At 41.1% G+C, this 25,281-nt stretch overlaps 1 protein-coding gene across 1 annotated transcript in view; it reads right to left on the bottom strand.

Annotated features, from left to right (window-relative positions):
• The window catches only part of LOC115657476, a 347,440-nt gene that overhangs the window by 73,976 nt on the left and 248,183 nt on the right, over positions 1 to 25,281 (bottom strand). The window contains 1 exon segment of the mRNA XM_030575381.1: positions 1,310 to 1,449. Within this exon segment, the coding sequence (XP_030431241.1) occupies positions 1,310 to 1,449 (140 nt within the window).

Raw genomic sequence — 25,281 nt, 5'->3', positions numbered from 1 at the left:
GAAAAACAGTAATGGGATGAATTCATAGTTCTATGCTGCTGTGGTGGTATGAAGAGGCTGTAAAGTGGGTAGAAACAGCCCCTCATAAGCTGCTTTCATTAGGAGCCTCCTCACCGGTATAGAACTATGACAGAGACCCTATGATGGGCCTGCTCTCACCTCCATTGTAGCAGTGTAGCTGTAGCATGCTGTATTCCAATTATTCTCTGCTCCCTATCATGCACAGGGCTTGTGGGAAGCAGCATGGAAGTTAGAGCAGCCCTAAGGCTTCAACTTTTCCAATAGAGCAGGGAGACTGGTACTGGAAGGAGTATATGCTGTACTGTTTTCAAACGGTGCTGTACCCGCTCTTTCTAAGTCTTTACATCATACAGCTCCTAGAAGCTTTATGGCTGCCTCTGAGACAGGCATAAGGTGTAGCCACCACCATTCCAGCTATAGGTGACCCCTGAGAAAACATAATACACCTTTATCAGTGCCCCTCCATCTTGTGCAGGTTACAAAAAGATAGCAGAGCATACAGCACACTTGGTGCGGCAGTCTGTATTGTAGTTCATAGGGAGCATGTCCTCAGCTCTTCCAATGAAATGTTTATTAATTCACCCAAAGGAAAGAACATTCTATATATTGTGTAATACTACATAGCAGCATTCCTATTTTAATGCACTAGACAAGGGCATTGTACTTTTGCAGACAGACAGATCCTCTGTGTTGACTAATACTCATCACACAAGTTAGACTATGAAACACGTTCTAATTTGAGACAAGCAATTAAATTGATGTCAACATTACAAGAACCATTTGCCAAAACCATCCCCTTCACTACAGTGCTACTTGATTGGATATAAGCTTGCATTCATGGTGAAAGGTTTGAACACATGTTCAGAACAATCCTTCCAAGGGCTTCAAAATCATCATTCTAGCCCCACTAAGTAAAAATGTTTACCAGACTTCAGATCACACCACCCCTGAAAGTATTCCAGCCTGTGCTGCTCATTCATGTCTGTATAGTCCTTTTCTGCCTGAAAACACACGAGAAGAGAGGAACTCCTAACTGAAGTTACCCACAGTTTAGGGAGCTGCAGTTCCATTTTATATCACATCAGCATTCCTTCCATTCTGGAGCCAGCAGCTCTATGGAAAACCCAAACATGAGTTTGGGATGATAATGCAATTAAAATGGGGACCACAGCAAGTGAATACTGAGCTGTACCCATTTATCCAGGACACTATTGCAATGTGATGCCTCACTATCAAAAATCAAAAGCAGACTCCTTTCTGCTTCTTCATAGACCTATAGTTGCAATACCTCATTGATGGCAAGTTGTTCTCCTCCTCCTCCAGGGTGGCCATAGCGGTGATTGGAACTCCGAAAGTCCTCATACAGATCCTCCTCGCTTCCCACGTCATCTGCAAGAGCTGCCTTATCCAGCGCCCCATCAGTGATCACTGCAACAAGAAATGAACTGCTTAACAACACTGCTGAGCAGAGAGGCCTGAATGATAGCAGATGGAAAAGATCATTTTTTAAGGACACCTCTACCCCAATATAACACGGTCCTTGGGAGCCAAAAAATCTTGCTGCCTTATAGGTAAGACAGTGTTATATTGGGTTCAGTCTGGTACGGCATACTGGCAAGAGCTGGAACACTGTGCCGGACTGGACCAGTTTCCCCGGCAGTTATTTAAATAGCCCAGTGCTCCAGCCACTGGGGGGAGCCCCGGGCCCTTTAAATCAGAGCTGGAGCTCCGGCGGTGGGACTCAGGCAGGGATTTAAAGGGCCCGGGGCTCCACATGAATTTGGATATAATGCAGTAAAGCAGCAGGACTTGGGTGGCGCTTTAAAGGGCCTGGGGCTCTCCGCTGCTTTACTACATTATATCCAAATTCATGTTATATCAGGTCACGTTCTATTAGGGTAGAGGTGTGAATTATTTTAAAATCTGTTCTGTTAGCATGACTGAGAGGTGCCTATTGATGTCACTAGAAATCAAAGTTGTCAGTTTATACAGAGACCTGGAACGGCAAAGGAACTAATAATGCAAACTGTCACATGCAGCCACACAAAAATGGCTAAAACCCAACATAAAAGAACTACCAGTGCTGCAAGAGGACAGTTCACTACTCATGCCCATTTCAAGTTCTATCTCACTATAGCTGGGTCCTGCAAACCATTATGAACATGCGTGAATACGCCCATTGAGATCTGTAGGACTACTCACATGCCCATTAAGTTGAGCACATGCACCAGTGTTTGCAGGATTGGGGCCTAAGTGAAGAGCAAAACAAGAGCTATTTTCACACAAAATCTCAACCTGTGTGCAGGTGAGTGAAGAACTCAACCACCATCCTCTTCCTATTTTGGCAAACAATGAACAGAGTTAGTCAGAATTAAAAATAGGAAAGTCAAGGGAATGTAAACTTAAGTTTGGATTCAGGTAGAAATCACGGGTTGTCGGAGCTGTTTCACCTTCATTAAAGCTTGACTGATACCAGCTTATATGCATCTGAATTTATTACCATCTTTGCTCTTTAATTTTGATAAATGGCGGTTACTTACCTGTAACTGGAAGTTCTTCAAAATGCACAATCTCTATCTGTATTCCACACATCGGATACGCACACCCACCATGCACCTGAGTCTGGAATATTTTATAAGCAATTTCTGTTGGCCCACAAATGCACCATAGCTCTCCTCATTATATCTGAACCAAGGGCAGAAAAGGTGGTGTGGGCCAACACCTCTCCAGTTCCCATTCTTATCGCAGTTCAAATAATCTGCAGCAGAGGGGATAGAGGGCAGGTAGTAGAATACAGATAGGGACCATACATCTGAAAACTTCCAGTTACAGGTAAGTAACCTCCATTTCTTTTTCAAGTGTTGATGTCTATGTGTATTCCACTTGTGGGAGATTAACAAGCAGTAGTCAGTTGGGGAGTGGGTGTGAGGATGCAGAAGTGATAGCTGGTATTACTACTGTCCCCACTGCTATATCTGCAGCTGAGGACTGGACCAGAGCATAATGTCTCATGAAAGTATTCAAAGAGCTCCAAGTAACTGCCCTACATATCTCTAGAATGTGAACATCTCTCAGAGATGCAGCCGAAGTAGCTTGCCCTCTAGTAGAATAAGCTCTCACCCTGTTTCTGAGGGGGAATTTGAGCTAGCTGATAACGAAGGGTAATATAACCTGAAATCCATTTTGAAACTGTCCGCATCAATATAACTTGACCTCTGATTGCTTTGCTAGGGAAACAAATAGTTTACGTTTTTCTAACATACTTTGTTCCTTGCAGACATACAGCAAAGCCCTTTGGATGTTCAGATAATGGAGCCATCTCTCTTCATTTGAGGCATGGAGTTTTGGAAAAAATACTGGTAAGTGAACTAACTGACTCATAAGAAGCTTGGAAACTACTTTAGGAACAAAGCTAGGGTGGGGTAGTAACAAGACCTTTTCTTTATAGAATGCAGTATATGATGGGTCCGCCATGAGCACTCCCAGCTTGCTGATTCTTCTGGGCTGACATTATGGGTGCCAGAAAAGCCACTCTTATGGACAGATGGGCCATAGAGTATGTAGCTAGAAGTTCCAAGGGGTGTGGTGTGAGCGATGATAAAACAAAATTAAGGTCACACTAATGTGTGAACTTCACCAGTGGTGGAAAGGACCTGAGAATCTCTTTCAGAAATCAAGTTGTGACAGGATGAATGAAGACGGTACAGTTATCCATTGGAGGATGGAAACCACTGATCACTGCTAGATGCACTCACAGAGAACTGAGTGCAAGACCTGAAGACTTAGGGGTAAGTAAGATTCTAAGATAGCAGGGATCCCAGCTGATTCTGGAGACGAGTTTCATTGGTGAGTCCAAGAGTCCAAGAGGAGAAACACTTCCATTTTGCTGCGTAACTACTTCTTGTAGAACTTTTTCTGCTTTGGTTAAGGACGGATTGTACCCTTTTAGAATGTGAGTGCTCTATTTCTGATGTCCATCCAAATATCAAGCCCTGAGTTGCAGACAGGGGTCCTTGAACCTGCCCTATGTTAGAAGGTCTGGTAATGTGGGGATGTTCATAGGAGGGTGAACTGAGAGCTTCAGCAGATCTGTAAACCAGAACTGTATTGGCCAGATGGGCACAATCAGTATGACACAAGCTCTGTCCTGGCGGATCTTCTGTAGAACTTGTAAAGCATCTAATAGCATTGTTCATTGTCTAAATAAGCACTTGCCACTGAAGGAGTATCTATTACCATCATGGGCATGTAATTCTACTCCTGCAACTTCACATAAGTGAGGGCACATCTCCTGAAAGCCTGTCTCCTTCTATTGGATGAAACAAGTGCTAAAGTCCTGAGCATGAGTCTGAAGCCAGTGGAAATACAGACTAGATATCAGAAGAGAATAAATGTAATTTATGCTACTTTTACACAAGGAAAAACTGGTCATCTTCTTTAAAGAACAGAACCCTTTTCTACTGTTTTCTCAAGGTTAGTTCCAATTTTCTGAAACTCTCTTTTTACCAAGTACATGTACTGGGTGTTGACAGATAATCACTCACTTATTCTATGCTTTTATAAGATATTGTATATACATTTTCTGAGACAAATGTAAACTCAGAGGATATCATCTTCCTACTTTTCTGAGACAATAACAATGGTAATAACTGAACAAAATGCTGATTAGCATTTGTATTCTGATTAGCAACTGCTGTTAGAATAAAGCATGCACAGTTTACATGACAAATAGGTGTACTCCAAGGAGACTTTTTACGCTATAAAATACAAAGGCAATAACACAATGCCTACAAACATAACACAGATAAAATACACCTGATGGAAGATTTCAGCTCAATGGATTCACTAGTATTGCAGTACTAAAGCTAAATGAAATTAAGATATCAAGCCTTATTAGATCATCTAGTCCATGAGTTTTCAACCTTTGCCGTCCTGGGACCATCCTGGGATCAGCCCCGCAGTTAGCAGTAGGGGAAGAGCAAGGGGGTCATGACTCCTGGGCTCAGAACCATAATCTAGTCCATCTCCCAAGGACTAGTCCAGAATCATTCCCTACAGGGTATTTTCTTGTAGTTTATTTGCTCTCCAAAGAAAACCACCATTCAGAACTGACACTCTGGTAACATCAGGAAATATGTAGAAAGCCTTCAGCCTGACCAAAAGAAAATCAATAATATCCAAAGCACAAGCTGCAATGATAAGTGAGCCAGGAGCAAGTCCAAAGATGTAATCTGATATATCACTGTGAACAACCTCTAATTCAAATCAAAGTAACAGATGCCAAGTGGTACATTTTGAAAGGCCCCAAACATGGGAAGGTAGCCATATGACTAAGGCCTTGGCTACACTGGAGAGTTGCAGCGCTGGCAGTGGCTTTACAGCACTGCAACTTACTCCCCGTCCACACTAGTAAGACACATACAGCGCTGTATCTCCCTAGCTACAGCGCTGGTTGTACTCCACATGGACGAGAGGAATAAAGAGAACAGCGCTGGTCCTGCAGCGCTGGAGTGCCAGTGTAAACAGTGATTAATCTTACTATGCTGTAACTGACCTCCAGAATTTTCCCATAATGCTTTTAACTAAAGAACTCTCTTTGTTTTGTTATGATGCCTCTCTTTGTTTTCTTGTGAACTGCCCCGGAGCTGCTTATCTAAAAAACAAACACAGCAATTGTTTGCTGGAGCAGAGGCAGGCAGGGAATGTCCACAGCTAGTGTTTGCTGAAGGAGAGAAACGGGGGGCGGGGGAGGGAGGGAGTCCCTCAGAGTAGCTGCTTATCTGGTCTGAAGGCTATTTGCATTTAAGAGTGAATGAGAGAGGGGTGGGGGAAGGGGTCGGAACTTGCAAGGCAGGGAGCTGACACAGTGTTGGCTCCAAAAATCCACTCTATCTCTCTCCCCCACGCTCCCTGTCACACTCCACCCCACCCCCCTCTTTTGAAAAGCACATTGCAGCCACTTGAGTGCTGGGATAGCTGCCCATAATGCACCACTCCCAACACGGCTGCAAATGCTGCAAATGTGGCCACACTGCAGCACTGGTAGCTGTCAGTGTGGCCACACTGCAGCGCTTTCCCTACACAACTGTTCGAAGACAGCTGTAACTCCCAGCGCTGTACAGCAGCAAGTGTAGCCAAACCCTAAGAGCCCAAAGGAGCTGAGCTTGTGGCCTTTGAAGCCAATGGCAAAGCTCCCATTGAATTCAGCGGTGCAATATTAGGTCCTTAACAGCTCTATGGACTAGACCCTCAGGGTATGGCTACACTTACAGTTGTACAGCGCTGGGAGTTACAGCTGTCTTCTTACGGCGGTGTAGGGAAAGTGCTGCAGTGTGGCCACATTTGCAGCGCTGTTGGGAGTGGTGCATTGTGGGCAGCTATCCCAGCGTTCAAGTGGCTGCAACGTGCTTTTCAAAAGGGGGGTGAGGGGCAACATGGGGAAGAGAGAGAGAGTGGATTTTTATGTGTCAGCTCCCTGTCTTGCAAGTTCTAAGGACTGGAACATACACATCACCAACCTGCAATCAATTTAAAAGTTTCGAGCCCTTCCCCTACCCCTCTCTTATTCATTAAATGCAAATTATGCACTCCTAAATAGCCTTCAGACCACATAAGCAGCTGCTCAACACGGACTCCCCCTCCCCCACTGCCATGTGACTTCTCTCTTCAAGCAAACAGCTGTGAACCTTCCAAAGCAATTCTCCTGCCTGCCTCTGCTCGCTCCAGCAAACAGGAGCTGTGTTTGTTTTTTGGATAAGCAGCTCGGGGAGCTTGGAGTTCAGCCATTCTTCTGGTTTGTTGTGAGCAGGCATTCTGGGATACCTCCTAATACCCTGGAGGCCAATAACAGCGCTTTTGGTGGCCACACTTGATGAGCAGCGCTGCATCACCAGCGCTGCAATCGTTACACCCCAAGCAGACCAGGTGTACAGCCAGCGCTGCAGCCAGGGAGTTGCAGCACTGGATGTCCCTTGCAGGTGTGGACAGTTACTAAGTTGCAGCGCTGTAAACCCACCACCAGCGCTGCAACTCTCCAGTGTAGCCAAGCCCTCAATGTAACTCCACTGAAGTCAACTGCACCAGCTTAGGACGGTCCCTGTAATTCCAAGGCAAAGCTTTGGAAATACAGTCTAAAATTTCCTGCACAGCAGAGATTACAGTAACACTGCAATGACAGTTCTGCCTGTGCTTCCATTATATGCCATGTTTTGTCAGGGTTTCATACTGCAGTCATTTCCAATCACATTGTGCTGAAGCTCACATGTTAGTAATCAGTGAAATGCATTTATTTTACACCATAATGACTGAAGTATGCATCAGATCTGAATGAAACATTTGAAATGTCTACCCTTTAAATGACAATTTACTGAATTCAACAGAAATTTGCAAGGTGACAAAGATCTATTGAGTCTCACTTTCATTTGCAAACAAAGCTGCAATTAATTTCAGTGGAAAATATGTCCCTGAGGACAATATGCCCTTATGATTAAAGTGGAGTTTGCTGTGGAATGGTTTAACTGCCCAAGAATTCAGTGTTTTAAGGGATGCTTGACAAAAGCCTGAGTACACATCAAACATATTTCAAATATAAGCTACCAGCACCCTACTGAATGTATGTTCAAAGTATGTTTCATAGACAGCAGTTCTCACATCTAGAATATTACATATAAAACTCAAAAGTACTGAAACTGCCACCTTCATAATTTTAATCAGTGCAGTTATAATCAACTAATCTACCACCACTGGTACATCTACCATAGTTTGAGGACTGCTAACATACAGTGTGTTATACACACTGTACCGTTGAACTATTTTGGGGGCAATTTGTGTAATGACAGAAACAAAAGGTACACTTTCAAAAACATAACGGATTGCTTTGTACAGGAGTGAATCACTGTTTAGCCCATCAAAGCTCCTCTTTCTTTGTGTTCTGTCTCCCTCAGCATGGCACCTAATTGATTCCTTCAAGCTTTCATTGCTTTTGCTTTATACCCTCTCTCAGCTAGCTGCATTACATAGAGTATAATTTTCAGCCTGAAAAATGTTTCCTGACATCTTTAAAGCTTTCTGATTTTGTCATGTTTTCTCAGTTGCACTATGATCTGCTTTATCGGGGGGCAGGGCAACTCCATGGAGAACAGCTCTATTATTTAAAATATTCGATACTTCGGGTAAATCTCTGGCCAACTTTATTTAGTTTTGCTATATAGATTTGTTTTTCTTAGCACATCTTGATTAACTTTGACTCAGGGGTCAGCCTCCTTAGCCTTCTCTGCAGCCTTGAAAACTGTTGCTACATCTTGTTTTGGTTGTCTAAACTTAACTAAACAAACAAAAAGCCACAGGTAAGTTTCACCAGAGAACTCTATTGCTTGTAATTGGTTCGTAATCTGTGATGGAAATTTGTCCAGCAGAGAATTTTTTCATGATATTTTGTCAAAACTGCTAATGGTTCAGAAGGTAGGAAGAAAGAGTTAAGAAAAATGGTGATTAATGAAACTTTGTTCTGAAGCAGCTTATTCAAGAGGGAAAAAGGAATCCTGAGAGTTGATTATTAAATAAAAAAACCCTCTGAATCAGTGACCCAACACACTAGAAATCAGTCAAGGAAGTAGGGCAAGTGAAGGCTCTTAATATAGGTAATGATTCAACATGCACAGTCGTAACTAGCTCAAGCAGGAAAGAAGTAAGCTTTATTCTAAGAAATCTATTAAGTGGACCTGATAAAAATTGTTAAAATGGTAATTCGGTTTCTTCATTAGTTTCATCAAGTGCACTGTACTCGTTGGACAGGCACCCATTATGCTGCACAGGAAGCAGAGGCAGCGTGCTGCGCCCTTCTCCCCAGCCCAAACAAATGCTTGTTTTCATCCACACTTGAATGCACTGATGTGGTCACAGCTGGCTGTCTCCTTTTCTCTCTGAGCCCAATAATCTAATCTGTCACGGGAAAACAGAGCAGTAAAGAACAACTTTCACCTCAAAACAAGACTCTGAACTACATCCAATTAATTTTAAACCAATTTCCCCAGAATTTAGATGGCTGTCCAGATAAATTCTTCTAACTATGACAACAGATTCTACTCTGCAGAACATGGGGCGGGAGAGAGACCATGATTTACCACTACAGCTGCCTGCCAGAGTGTCAGAATCCTGCTTTGTATTGCTGCAAGTCTGAACCTGAGCTCAGGATTTATGTCACAAAAACTACTGCGGCAAAAGGAAAACTTTGTCATGCTAGCTCATAAGTTATTCTTCTTAGTCCTGAAGCAGACATTGTCTGGAGAGAGGAGAACAAAACCATATAAACCCTTCTGTTTTGTTCGGTGTGCTGCCGAAACCAGAACAAGCAACACTGGGAGGAGGGCTTAGGGATCTGAGCCCCATCATCACACATGAGCAACAGCGGGGTGTTACAATAAGCAGCATAAACTCAGAACACTGATTAGTGTTAATAGCACTAGTTACATTGGCTGCCACTGGTTACACTTGCCGTTACACTGAAGACAAGTTAGAGTCGAGAACAGATCTGAGTAAATACAAATGTGGCTCGATAAAAATTAAGGTTAATTAAATATGTTAGAAACAGAAAAGCGGAATAAAGAAAAATGGTTCAGCTTTCTTCAGGCTGCTGGGGAAAAACTGATTGATTTTTCTCTGCAGTGTGAAGAAATGGGAATTGGTAGAGGGGAAGGAGCATGCTGTGCTCTTTAAAGGGGCTGTAGCAGATTATTTCCCACACACAGCGCTATACTGGAGTAAATGGAGGAATTATGCCTCAGAGGAACACGTCCCAGAGCACTGCAGTCTAGCCTAAAATTAAATTATAATTATATAATTATTCCCAACTCCAATGCCAGCTCAGTTCATGACTTCAAATTACTCCCTCTGCCTACGGCCTTGTCTATGCTAGTGGTGGAGTGTAGAATACGTGTAGCTACAGGCTGCAGTGAAAAGCAGGCTGTGTCCAACCTGGCATGTAGCTACACATGGAAGTGAAAATCTCTGGCATGGGGGAGGCAGTGGGGAAACGCTCTGGCAGCAGGCAGCTGCTGGTGCTTTTCTCCACTGCCTTCCCCGCCAGAGATTTTCCCCACAGTTGAAGTCTTTCACTGAGGTGGGGAAAAGCAATGGGACATGGGAGGCCCTGGTTGCTCGTGTAGAGAGCTGTGTAGGGCACACAGCCACAGGGTTCAGGTGTGTCCTTACTTGAGTCGCCTAAACAATGCCTCACTGTCTACACTGTTATTTATACCTGTGCTACGTGGCATATGTACTCTGCATGCCACCCTAAGTGTAGATACAGCCTGTGTGCATCTGTCTATATAATGGCTATATAGTTTCCCATCTCACAAGAGTGTTATTTATTTGTATTATAGCCGTGTTGAGGTTTCATACGAGATGGGGCTAGTGCAGTAGGTACTGTGCATGCGCCTAGCCAGAAAGAGAGAGCCCCCTCCCTGGAAAGCTCATAATCCAATATAAACAAGACAGACAAAGGGTGGGAGAAAAAGCATCCTCATCCCCAATTTCTAGATGAGAAACAAAGGCACACCAAGTTTAAGTGACTTGCCTAAGGTCACAGAGGGAATCCACGGCAGAGACCTCTTGAGCCCCAGTCCAGTGTTATAATCACAAGGCAATGTTTGTAGAACGCTCCAGAGGGAAGATGCTATTTTATACAATGCAAGGGCCAAATATTCCCATGCATTCATCTTCTTTTTTAAAAAATTTTGCAGCTACTCAGCAGATATTTTAAACTACGTTCTACAAATGCAAATAAAACAGAGTAAACCAATTGTTTAATTATTCAAATACATTGGTTGGGTCCCCTTTTCCCCAAGGAACCTGCAGGGTTATTTTCTAAAGAGGAGTTTCCTTGTTAGGATGGAGTAAGGGATACTCTAAAATCTGTAGTCTCATCATAATTGATGTCAATGTATCTCTCTGAGTCAGATGGGCCTGATGCTTAGCTGGTGTGAATCGATGTGGCTTCATTGCCTTCATTGTCTGGAGCTATACTGATACATTCCAGCTGAGCATAAGGGCCAGGGATGCGGGGGAGTGACCCAGCACTGATAGTGACTGAGTTAAAAGAAGCTGTATTGATAATCATCAGATTCATTTTCATAGGGCCTTTTATAGGAACACAAGGGAAATACTCCACAACAGTTATGAGTTGCTTTCAAGGCTGATAATTATCCGAGAGCATCTATATTTAACTAGAAGCAAAACCCTCCAAGGGGACTTGATTTTTTGCTCATTGGAAGGCAGTCTCACAGAGACTCTTTTCTGGGTGCCACAGCCACCTGCTTAATTTATCTCTGTAAAGCATTAAATCTAATGCACAGAAATAACATTAGGAGTCCAATTTACACTCAGAGAGCAAATGAATTCAGAGCTAAGGACATCATTCTCTCTCTCTCTTCTCCCCCACCCTCCCACGCCCCCAGATTGCTAGTGATTCTTGATTGTGGAGCTGCCAGGGTGAAACAGTTTACAGTTAAAGTTCACATGGCCCAGGAGGCTAAAGACAAGTATGGAAAAGAAAGGCCAAACTGAGAATGAGTTGCTCAGGTGAGCTGAGCTAAAAGCGTTTATTCTCTGCAATCTAGACTGCTATGTTCCGGTCTTCTTTAGAAATAGTGTGTAACAGCATTCAGCAATTCTCCTTTGACTTATGTGCTTCATTTATCAGCTGCTTGATATATTGTGATCCCTATGCAGCTCCCACAGTAAAATCCATCAGACAGTGATGTCATCCCATTTCTGTTCCATCAGTACAATTCCTCTGGCTCTTTATTGTTCCAGTGGACCCTCTTCCATTACTGTCCTCCTGGTTGTGGGCTGGTGGAACAGGAAGAGGGTAATCTGGTGGGAAATGGGTGACAAGGGAAAAGGAACCAATAATTTTGCTTTGTGAGAAAAATGAAAGCGCTCCTGCAAAATAAAGCCTCATGGAGTTAATCTATTCCATGTGCAATTATATGCTGGTCATGAAACAAGATTTTAGGGATCTTTGGGGAGAAAATAATGCATGAGAGAGACATACACACAAAATACACAGAGAAAGTAAATGATGAATAGAACCCCTCATATTAAAACACAAATTAAGAGTAGAAAAAAAAAACCATCAAAATGAAATCAGCCTTTCAGTAAAAGTGCCATTACCCAGCACTGTTGTGCATGAGCTAGTTGCTAATTAGCTGGAGCAGAGCACAAATCCACTCTTTGGAACAAAAAAATGCTGCAGCTCTTTAATAAAAACATAGTGGGGTTCTTGTATTGGTCTGCAGGGTTGGAGCTCAGGGTAACATTCATCAACTATAATGCACTGAGCCACCCACTCAGATTTCAAGAGTTTTTTAACCCTGTTAGAATTCTAAATAACTCACAATGAGATCTGAGGGAGCTTTTGGCTCTCATGTGTCGTGTAGATAATTATGGGAAACAGAGAGACACGGGTTAAGAATGGTTCTGCAATTTTGGACTCTAGGATTGCTGCTTGCAATCTGCTTCTAGCTCATATGCGTCTGCTCCTGCACGCATCCAAGATGACAAGGCGGAGAAGGGGTCTGGGATGCTTGCATTTGATTGGGAGCAGTGGGCTTAGCTGCTTTTCAGCAGGTGACTGACAGAGCAGAAGCCTGAGACAGAATGGAATGATACAAGGGGAAATATTAGATAAACTGAAAAGCAAAACAAACATTTAGATCAAAACAATTAGATCTTTTTTGATCCACAGCCCAGTCCCTCCTGAAAACTCACCTTTGCCATAATGCAGTGGCCAGGCTGTTAATGCTATTGGATCCTGAGGAATTACACACATCCTGTTCTATTTATTTGTTACCATGTCTCTCTTTGCCCACCTATGCCTATTTGTCCCCATCCACGTGTTATATCTCAACTTTCAACTGTAGAATCTTTGGGGAAAGGCCTATCATTTATTATATGTCTGTACAATGCCTTGAACAGTGGGGCTCCATGTGGTTGAGGCCTTTAGGTACTATCACAGTGTGAATGTTAAATAGTAATATTATGCAGTATAAGCAAATCCCTTTCCTCCCATGTCCTGGCATTGTTCTTTGCTGTGTCATGGGTGAGACATACTCACTAGGATATAAGCCACATCGTTTAGTCTCCCATCAAGGGGACTACTGTGAAGTAAATTATTATTTAGTGTAACTAAAGGTGGAAAAATCTAGCTCCATGATTTTGCTGAGCCTTAAATAAAATAAAAAACAGATCCAACTCCCAACCCTTCAAAAAAAAAAAAAAAAACAACCTAGCAACTAACCAACCCCCATAAACCTCCACAACTTGCTGGTTTGGTTATTGTGGTTATACGTAAATTTGATATTGTCCAGTAGAAAATAAACTTAGCCAACTTATCTCAGCTAGAGCCCCAGATGAGTTTTCAATGCATCTGCATAGATGAAAATGCCACTTGTGTTGCTAACTATGCATTTCTACCAAAATCGGTAAAAATGATAAAAGAAATAAAAGCATATGAGCTGAGAAACTAGAACAATAGTTATTTACATTAGGTAAACGTAAGAGGGGGGGACAGTGATCAAATATGTTTTGTGCAGCTGACAAACCTAACTAACATATTTTAACTGGTATGTGAATTAAGGGGGACTTACCAGCAAAACTGTGGGTATTTTATTTATTTATTTTTAGAAGAGCATCTGTCCAGCTTTTCAAAGCCTTACAGGCATGTCCACAAATGAGAGGATTGACAGTGTCAGAGTCAGATGCATCTGTTTCTTTAAGGATTATTCCAAGGGAATCTCCCTAATTGATCTGAACACTTGCCCTCAATCAAGCACTCCGCTTCATTTCTTAGAGATCACTTTGTGCTTCCCTTGTCTCTTTTTAAACTGGTTGTTTGCATGGATGTGTAGGGGGAGGAACGACAAACAAACCAACCACACAGCTTTACTGCTGTGCCATTATTTCATCCCATTTGAATGTTTCAGTTCAAATGAGCTCAAGTTAAATCCAGTCAAGCCCATCTTATTCTTTTTAAAATTTATCAAGAAACAATTCAGATGAGATCAAGGCATAAACAGGAGCTTACAGTCATTTCTGACTGCAAGGGATATAGAAGTTGAGAGAGAGAGAATGCAGCCTAGCATGGGAAAATTTGGGTTGTAAGTGCTTGTGGAAATGTCATTCATTCCATCTTTACGTTACTCTCAAAGGCTTTAGTGGGGCTTTAACTCTGATGGAGTTACTCCCCACCCCCCCCCCCCCGAAACGTTGCACAGTCCTTGTCTGTTTTAATTATAATGATCCAAATGCAATGTTTGCTTCTCTAAGACCAAATTCTGTTCTAAAACCACTTCCTAAGTGTGTATGTTACTAAGGAATCCAAATATTAAGGACTCTATTTAATAAGATAATAGGCACAAGAAATCAAATAGAGAAGTAGAGTGGAGAGTGTACACATGCTTTGGGAAAATCTGATTGGTTTGTATTCTGAGAGTTCCTTCATTTTTATTATGCTTTTATTTCCTATTTCTCCAAAGCACTGAGGGCTTGGAAGCCAACTCTGCAACAAAATCTCCATCTAAATTACACAGTATTTTTCAATCTTAAATTACACAGTGGAAACACGGTGGTTCTGTTGCATATTGGGCCTTCCATACGTGCTCGAAAACGGTCTCTCTATAAAGCCTCTCTATGATAAGATACTACAATTCTCTGTGCGTTATTCTGAAGCCTGTTATGTCTGTAGAGACGATGTGAAGTGACAGAAACAACTACAAGCATGGTCAAGGGCTCTTGTTGTTCAGAATATCATCAGGTTGAATCGTCACTAGGTTTCAGTCTGTTACTGTCCAGTTTGTAAGTTCTCAGCCATTTTGACTTTACAAATGACACCCGGGTAGTGTACAGCTACATTAAGGCATGTATTTACTAGTCCATAATGTCATTCCTATGCAGTATTCTCTGTAGAATGTAGAACACTTTATATTATAAAATATTGTTTATAAAGCACTTTTCAAGTGTTGCATCCTAATCATGATGTACTTTGCGTAGAAATATCTAATTTCTTGCAGTGTTTCCAAAAATGGACAGATTCAGAGAACAGCAAAGATACATTTTGTTTTTCAGAGTAAATCCAGGTGTTCTAACTCAACAAGTAAACAAAGAATGAAAAGTTGTGCTAATGATAAAAAAAATCCCCCCTTTTTTAAGCATGGCCAGCCTTGGATGTTCTGAACCAAAATTACTAAGTTTGAATGCCTAAATTAGGCACCTAAATCCATATATAGGCACCTAAATAAATGAATGGGCTTATTTTCACAAGTGCTCAACACACACCATTCCCAGCAAAATCAACTGGAGTAGTAACTGCACAGCACTTCTGAAAAATCAGGCCACTTATTTAGATACTTAAATAGGGATATAAGAACCAAACTGTAGGCACTTATATTTTAAAAATTTGGCCTGAATTTCTCCCCAGAACTCTGCACCTCAAGTATAAGATCTGCTCTTTACTGTTGAGAATTTTCCAGTCTTAATTTTTATATATATATATATATAGAAAAACAAATTTAGGATTAGGGGTTAGTAAATTACAATTGTTCTGTGAAAAAGGGATCCTTGTGAACTGAACACACTTTAATTATGAAGCATCACATGAGTAAGGATGGCAGAATTGGGCCCTGTAACTCAGTGGTATAACAATTAAAGATATTTGGAAATTCTGAGTGAGTTGCAGGATGGCTGTTCATTGTGACCAAAAGTAATGCAGTCTTTTAATTAGACAAACAAGCGTCTCTCCACTAAAAGGTCATTGCAAAACAAGTTGCCACAATAACCTAGTGTAGAGGGACATAATGCAGATGTAGGATAGAATTGTCAAAAGTACTCAAATGATGGCTTTTTCTGCTCCCACTGAAGTCAATGGGAGTTTTACCATAGACTCCAATGGGAGTAGAATTAGCCCAACAATGACCAATTTGCAAATCCCACCCCTAAATTTCATGTGTTTAAGACCAGTTGTACAAACAGATTGCTAGAATGAACAGCTCTGTGGACTATGTAAACACAACCACCCTCTCTAAAAGCTCTGAATTTTCCTTCCTAATATATACATGTGACCAACTTTTTCTCAAGACTTTTCAAAGTCCAGAATGAAGTGTAAAGTGGACAGCATTAGTCTTAACATATATTTTTTAAAAAACTGTCAAGGCTGATCCAAAGTCACTAAGACATTCAATTCAGTTCAGAGAGAAGTAGGGAGATGACAGAAATTCACGCTAAAGGGGTAGTCCCTGAGGAACTCAGGGCATGCAGAATATTTCACTTCTTCATGGCTCTGATTGAAACGAGTATGCTTGAAACTTGGCATTTAGACGGTTAACTATCACAACAGATTTAAAAGCATCATAAAAGACTTATGGGCTCAAACACAAGAGCCTTACAAACAGAACTTACATTCAATAATTGCATGTTTTCCAGTAAATTCGTGGCCTTTTCACACTATTCCACATGTCTGAACTGAATCTAAATATGTCAGATAGAATCTAGACTGGTACTAGCAAAAATCTCCCAAGTAGAGGATGTATTCTTAGTGGAATAAGTACAATAAAATACAACATTCCATTCAGACAGATTATTAATCAGAATTCTGGAAAAAAGAAAGCTTTCTGGCAAGGTCACCAGATTGGTCAGACTGCCTCCAATTGTGAAATGTATTACTTTGGATGTTAATTGAAGGCTCCAGCACAGGATTAAGAAAAGTAAAATTGATAGGTTCAGCACTTTCTGGAAGTGTTTAGCCTGAGATGCTAAATATGCACATCTAGGAGTTCAAAATGACACACTGGAACTTACAGATCATTAAACATAACGACAGTGAATATTCTGAAAGCTTTGGAGATTGACTGAAAGTAAAAAATACTAGGAAATTGGAAAATAAATAGCAAAAGCATATTAAAACAACACAACCAGCAAAGTAACCCCACCACTAAATGAGAGGTAATTGCTAAATCAGACTGGTTGAACTATCACTAATATCATAAAAGGTAAGAAAAGGGATAAAGCTTTCTCAGAGGTTAAAATATTAGCCAAAAAGGAGTCAACCCATATAGTCCAATGCTGACCAATGATCCCTCTAGCTGGATCATGAATGTCAGAAAGAGAATACCCTTATACTAGTGGTTCCCAAACTTTAACAACCTATGAACCCCTTCCACTAAAAGGTCAAGTCTCAGGAACCCCTTCCTAAAAATAAATATTTCCAGGGATTTTCTCCTTTTCCTGAGTATAAATTATAAAAGCAGTGATGTTGAAAATATAAAATTTGTTTTAGTACACGATTACACACTATTATTAATTATTATTTATAATTACAGTATTTATTACATTATGAAAATAGCAACACTTTCCCAAGATCTCACTTTCATAGCTTGCATCACTTTGAATAAGTCTGTTATAAGACAAGGCTCCTATGTTTCATCAAGGAGTATCAGATGTGAAACAGCAGGAAGGTATTTAAGAAGCCAACTCAAAGAGTTCCTTCTACACAAGCATTCAGGTCTTGAACAGTCCAGGCAAACAATGCACGTTACAACAAAGCTTAAACTTGTTCTTCATAATAATTTTAAAAACAATACTAGCTGTCTATTTAATTTTAAAAACAGCAAAAAAATATCCACCTCCCTTTCCATTTCTTATAAGAAGTCTTGAAGTTTAAATCTCCCCAGTGTGATAAACTTGCTTTGATCTTCTTAGCTCTTGGAAGTCCAGGGGCTCTGGGCTGCTGGCCTCCTGCTGCCTGAAATCCCTGGGGACAGTTCTGTTCACCATTAGGGAACATTTTGCAAACCCCCAAGGGTTCACGAACACCAGTTTGGGAATCACTGGCTTATACAGAGAGATAGCTGTTAAAAGTGGCAGCAGTGAAGGTAATGTAAGCAAGTTTGATCAAACAATGCAATCCTAATAAGGGGCAAAATGAATGCTGAAAAAGAACAGTGCCTCCTACAGTGATGGTAAGCAGGTCTTCAAAACTGAAGTATAACATATAGTGTTGTATTTTGTCTTGTAATTTTAAATAGTTGGCAGGGTGCTCAAAATCTGCCTATGAGTGCATTTTATTTATTCTATATCCAAGGATAAGAAGTTAAATTTATCACACGATTAGCCAAAACTCAAAGCAGTGAACTAGACAGGTCCCTCAGTGGGATCTATCCAAGAACCAATAAATACATGGCACTATGGATGAAGATGAAAAACAACTGGATTCCATTGGTAAGTAGTCTAGTGGAGGCAAAAATGAAATAAATACTAATGCCAACCAGAAAATAATTAAATAAGATATACATTCCAAATATCTACACTTCTTTTAATTCAGGAAACCAGTTGTAGTAATCTCTCCAGCCACATTTAGCTAACCAACTGAACAAAACTGTTCTTCAATCATTTGTGGTTTCTGGGCCGTAGCTCTTCTGAGATAGCAATGGTAGTTTCCTTGAGCCCAATCTATCTGTCTAGAGTGAATCAAAGTAATTGTAAGTCACTCTCCCTCCTATCTCTGCAATACACACATCAATGCCAGAAATGTTTTTAGCTTTCTAAACACATCCCATCAGCTACACTATGTATCTGACTAGATTTAGCATTCAAAGAGGTGCTCATTTTATAAAATACATTTACCCCCCAAAATTAGAATGCACTGAAGGATCCGTTGTAGCTTGCTAGGTTTATAGATTCATAGATTCATAGACTCTAGGACTGGAAGGGACCTCGAGAGGTCATCGAGTCCAGTCCCCTGCCCTCATGGCAGAACCAAATACTGTCTAGACCATCCCTGATAGACATTTATCTAACCTATTCTTAAATATCTCCAGAGATGGAGATTCCACAACCTCCCTAGGCAACCTATTCCAGTGTTTAACTACCCTGACAGTTAGGAACTTTTTCCTGATGTCCAACCTAAATCTCCCTGGTGGCAGTTTAAGCCCATTGCTTCTTATTCTATCATTAAAGGCTAAGGTGAACAAGTTTTCTCCCTCCTCCTGATGACACCCTTTTAGATACCTGAAAACTGCTATCATGTCCCCTCTCAGTCTTCTCTTTTCCAAACTAAATAAACCCAATTCTTTCAGCCTTCCTTCATAGGTCATGTTCTCGAGACCTTTAATCATTCTTGTTGCTCTTCTCTGGACCCTCTCCAATTTCTCCACATCTTTCTTGAAATGCGGTGCCCAGAACTGGACACAATACTCCAGTTGAGGCCTAACCAGCGCAGAGTAGAGCGGAAGAATGATTTCTCATGTCTTGTTTACAACACACCTGTTAATGCATCCCAGAATCACGTTTGCTTTTTTTGCAACAGTATCACACTGTTGACTCATATTTAGCTTGTGGTCCACTATGACCCCTAGATCTCTTTCTGCCATACTCCTCCTAGACAGTCTCTTCCCATTCTGTATGTGTGAAACTGATTGTTCCTTCCTAAGTGGACAACTTTGCATTTGTCTTTATTGAACTTCATCCGGTTTACCTCAGACCATTTCTCCAATTTGTCCAGATCATTTTGAATTTTGACCCTGTCCTCCAAAGCAGTTGCAATTCCTCCCAGTTTGGTATCGTCCGCAAACTTAATAAGCGTACTTTCTAAGCCAACATCTAAGTCATTGATGAAGATATTGAACAGAGCAGGTCCCAAAACAGACCCCTGCGGAACCCCACTTGTTATACCTTTCCAGCAGGATTGGGAGCCATTAATAACTACTCTCTGAGTATGGTTATCCAGCCAGTTATGCACCCACCTTATAGTAGCCCCATCTAAATTGTATTTGCCTAGTTTATCGAGAAGGATATCATGCGAGACTGTATCAAATGCCTTACTAAAGTCTAGGTATACCACATCCACCACTTCTCCCTTATCCACAAGACTCGTTATCCTATCAAAGAAAGCTATCAGATTGGTTTGACATGATTTGTTCTTTACAAATCCATGCTGGCTATTCCCTATCACCTTACCACCTTCCAAGTGTTTGCAGATGATTTCTTTAATTACTTGCTCCATTATCTTCCCTGGCACAGAAGTTAAACTAACTGGTCTGCAGTTTCCTGGGTTGTTTTTATTTCCCTTTTTATAGATGGGCACTATATTTGCCCTTTTCCAGTCTTCTGGAATCTCTCCCGTCTCCCAAGACTTTCCAAAGATAATAGCTAGAGGCTCAGATACCTCCTCTATTAACTCCTTGAGTATTCTAGGCTGCATTTCATCAGGCCCTGGTGACTTGCAGGCATCTAACTTTTCTAAGTGATTTTTAATTTGCTCTTTTTTTATTTTATCTTCTAAACCTACCCCCTTCCCATAAGCATTCACTATGTTAGACATTCCTTCAGACTTCTCAGTGAAGACCGAAACAAAGAAGTCATTAAGCATCTCTGCCATTTCCAAGTTTCCTGTTACTGTTTCTCCTTCCTTACTGAGCAATGGGCCTACTCTGTCCTTGGTCTTCCTCTTGCTTCTAATGTATTGATAAAAAGTCTTCTTGTTTCCCTTTATTCCCATAGCTAGTTTGAGCTCATTTTGTGCCTTTGCCTTTCTAATCTTGCCCCTGCATTCCTGTGTTGTTTGCCTATATTCATCCTTTGTAATCTGACCTAGTTTCCATTTTTTATATGACTCCTTTTTATTTTGTAGGTCATGCAAGATCTCGTCGTTAAGCCAAGGTGCTCTTTTGCCACATTTTCTCTCTTTCCTAACCATCGGAATAGCTTGCTTTTGGGCCCTTAATAGTGTCCCTTTGAAAAACTGCCAACTTTCCTCAGTTGTTTTTCCCCTCAGTCTTGATTCCCATGGGACCTTACCTATCAGCTCTCTGAGCTTACCAAAATCCGCCTTCCTGAAATCCATTGCCTCTATTTTGCTTTACTCCCTTCTACCCTTCCTTAGAATTGCAAACTCTTTGATTTCATGATCATTTTCACCCAAGCTTCCTTCTATTTTCAAATTCTCAACGAGTTCATCCCTATTTGTTAAAATCAAGTCTAGAACAGCTTCCCTCCAGTAGCTTTTTCAACCTTCTCAAATAAAAAGTTGTCTGCAATGCAGTCCAGGAACGTACTGGATAGTCTGTGCCCCACGGTGTTATTTTCCCAACATATATCTGGATAGTTGAAGTCCCTCATCACCACCAAATCTTGGGCTTAGGATGATTTTGTTAGTTGTTTAAAAAAAGCCTCATCCACCTCTTTCACCTGGTTAGGTGGCCTGTAGTAGACTCCTAGCACGACATGACCCTTGTTTTTTACCCCTTTTATCCTAACCCAGAGACTCTCAACACTTCCATCTTCTATATCCATCTCACCTCAGTCCAAGAGTGTACATGTTTAATATATAAGGCAACACCTCCTCCCTTTTTCCCATCTATCCTTCCTGAGCAAACTATACCCATCCACACCAACATTCCAATCATGTGTATTATCCCACCAAGTTTCAGTGATGCCAACAATGTCATAGTTGTATTTATTTATTAGCACTTCCAGTTCTTCCTGCTTATTACCCATACTTCTTGCATTTGTATATAGGCATCTAAGATACTGGTTTGATCTTGCCTCCCAGTTTTGCCCTGATCCTCCTTTCTCTCTGCCATTATAGCCCATGCTCCCTCTTGTTTCTGACCCATCTCCCTGGTCTTCATGTTCCCCACTTACCTATGGGCTTTGCTTACCTGTTCCCGTCAAACCTAGTTTATGAAAGGTTGTGCAATCATTTTTTTCTTGAAGGTTCTAAATACACAGTTACCAAGAGTAAAGCTGTGCAAATAGTGAAGAAGTTATTCAAGAAACATTTTGCAAATTAGAAATGAAAGTTATAATCTCCATAGTTTCCTGTAGCTGAAATTTGCTTGACTGAGAAACAAAATTTGTATAGGGCAAGAAGCATAAGTAGATTCCAGCTTTTCCTATTCATTTGCCCAAAGATGCCTTCTGTTTCTTTTCAAAACATTGTCATGGTCTACCATTAGCAGACATGCCAGGCTGTGATGACAAAACTATGTGGGTAGTATCCATATACAAATTGTCCCTAAGCATCTCCTTTAGCAGATCTCTTTTTCTCTCCACCTCCATCCATCATGTGTGCTGGTGACCAATAAAGGTAGTTACAAATAGTACAATGCTTGATAAACACAACTGAGACAGTGGAATATTGTGGTGTCCACCAGCCCCTGGACCAAAGATTCTATAATATCTAGGTGGCTATTAGCCTCAAATGTGTTCACATAAAATCTTTGAACATTTGTAATAATCAAACGCTGTGTGTGAACAAGTCACGAACAGAGAAAAGGGTGGAGTTCATCAAATATATTTTCAGTATGAATAGTTCCATCCTAGGCGTTATATGTTTTTTTGTTTGACGTATATTCAAGTCTGGGAGAGAGGCACCCACATGACAAAGAACAGAATTTGGTCGAGAGGAATGAATCTGGGAGAATTTTCCCTATTCCTCTCCAAGCTGGAAAAGAGGAAAGTTCCCATGTGTCAAAGTCAATTTGAAAACATCCTAGATACAGCCACTGAGAGCCACATTCCACAATCATTCCATGCATTGAACTCCCATGGACATCTGTGAAAACAGACATGGCCCTGAGTATTTCATCCCATAACCCATGGGCTCTGATGTAGCTTTTAGAATTTCAGCTTAGAAGACTATAGCTGCTGGTAACGCTGAGTTTAGAAAGGACTCATCTGAATGTCATTTCCATTATGTTGTGTTGTCACACATACTGTACATTCCTTTGAGGAAACTTTTTGTTCTACCCCTAGATTGCATAGTACATGATTATATTTCAACTATAAATCATTCTTAAGGGAGGATGTAGGAGAAGAGGTTAGTTCTGCAATCAGGAAGCATTTTACACTGTGGTAATAACAACTTCATTGAACCTAAAGACTTAATGTCAATCCTAGAGATTGCTATTTGACAGTAGTTGGCATATTTAACACACAGCAACTTTCTACACACATAGCACTTATGTGTATGCAGTGTGCGTGCAGAATTCTTATAACAATTCATGCTACAGCTTGGAGCTTCAGGATCTGAAGTCACATTAGGGAACCACTGATAAGTGATATGAAGTATCTTAGGCCTTGTCTACACACAAAAGCTGTACCACTTTAAGTGTGCTGCCAGTATAATTAAAACAGTGCAAATCCATCAGCATGGACAGAGTTATACTGATATAAATGTGTTTCTACGGTCATAATCTACTGCTGTATGGGAAGGGGAATGAACTATATTGATGTAAGGTATCTTTTTACTGCTGTAACTGCATCCACACTTGGAGTTGTGCCAGTATAACTATATTGGTTTAAAAAAAAACCCACACCTTGAACAGAAATACGTAAACTGGTACAAAAACTGTGTGCAGCCTAGGCCTTAGAAATATAGGCCAAACTGCAGCTGCTGCATCATGGATGAACCTAGAACATAAGAGGCACCATCCATTCACCTAGAGCACTGGGCAGAAAAACAGGTATGATTTAGCTGTTTTGGGGAGCACAGAGGAGGGAAGGAGGCAGCAACCCCCCATATGGTATGTTTGTGGGTAGAGTGACAGCCCTCAAGTCCTGCACACCAGGATGGCTTTAGGAGGAGAAATCCTTGCTATAGCTATTAAACAAGTATCAAGAGAGACCAGAGTCCCAGTAGAATGATTATACCTCTGAAACACTCTAGGCACTGAAGTTTTAGGGTGCACCAAGTGAAATATATCAGAGCATGTAGCATCGGGAAAAGGGATGCTCCTCAAAAATTGTGTGCTCTCCAAAAAGACAACTGTATTCTTGCTGAATGTTGCAGGGGCCCTGCTGCAAGTGCAAAGAGGTAGAGGAGGGTTCGAGTTTCCCTTTTCCCTGCTACTTGACTTTTCTTTGAAGAATAAAGAGGCCCTGGAAAGTTTACATTTACCCCACAGACAAACTTGGGGCGTGATACAGAGCAGGCTCTCTCCACGGAAAGAGTGAAGGGAGGGGAGCAGGAAATGGGAGAAGCTGGGGCTCAATATAATACAGGCTCTGCTGCCTCATAGTCCATGCTAAAGAAAGCATGAGGGAAGGTGCTATCTACAGGACTTGTAAGGTGGGCCAGATCCTCAGCTGATGTAAACTGGCATAGCTCCATGGAAACCAACAGAACTATGGTGATTTCCACCAGCTGAGGGTCTGGAGTTTGAAACTTAGCACAGACCATAACAGAAGAGCTACCCTTAGTCTATGCATATTTTCAGTATAAATTTCATACTTTATAAGGTGCCGTGAACTCGTTTTCAGATTTAAATACTTAACAACCAATGTTTTTATGACTTTCTAACTTTGTTACTTCATGTATAAAGAGAGGATCATGGAAGTCTCAGACATACATGGAAATGAACGGCATCACCTCTGCACTGCAGAAAGTAAGACTCATGCTTTGCTCCTACCCATTAAAAACTGGACCCCAGTTCCATATTCCAGCAAAGTGAAATAGTTTTAGTGGGCTCAATACCCAGGGGGATGGTGGTCTTGGTGTCTTTGTAACATTTCCAAGTGAGGTTCCAAGAAAAGCAACAGTATATGCAAGACAGAAATCTGACACAATAGAGGTGGAGGTATATTAAAAGTTATCATGTAGTCAAAGGGCTATTTATATGGATCTGTGCATTGGTGAGCTGGTTTATGGATTAGCCTGAATTGAGTGTAAACATAAAATCCGCATCTGTTTATAATATATTTCTGTGGAATCAGGTTGTTGGCCAGCGTTCATATTTAACATGCACTGCCCTTTGACGCTCTTGTCAGTAACATCATTCTCTCCCCGACAGTATAGTTCTTGCACGGGTCTTGTATATTTAAATAATTATTTTATCTTCTACTTTGGTGGTATTTATCCTGCATCAGAAGCCTGATTGTATCATCCATGAGTGACAGCCTATGAGATGCAGGACTCTTAAATTAAAGAACAGCACTGAAGTATCAGTAAATGAAAAAGCTCCCAAGGGAGTTGCTGTCAAAAGAAATAAATTCTTCCTTCAGACAGGAAAAAATAACCCCTCAAAACAAACCCTTTCATCCCTTCCAGCACGCCGCCTGTCTCTGTCTAGACAGCGACCGATGTTGCTCCACACGTAAAGCAATTGTTTTACTTGCAAACCAGTATGGTGAAATAGAAAAGGGGAGTTACATCATGATACAGTGATCACTGGGAAAAAAATAGTGGTGAGAGATATACAGTAACTTGTC

The sequence above is a fragment of the Gopherus evgoodei genome, chromosome 9, assembly GCF_007399415.2.
Source record: "Gopherus evgoodei ecotype Sinaloan lineage chromosome 9, rGopEvg1_v1.p, whole genome shotgun sequence".
NCBI lineage: Eukaryota > Metazoa > Chordata > Testudines > Testudinidae > Gopherus > Gopherus evgoodei.
The sequence above is the reverse complement of the archived record's forward strand: the minus strand, read 5'-3'. Positions and strand labels throughout refer to the sequence as shown.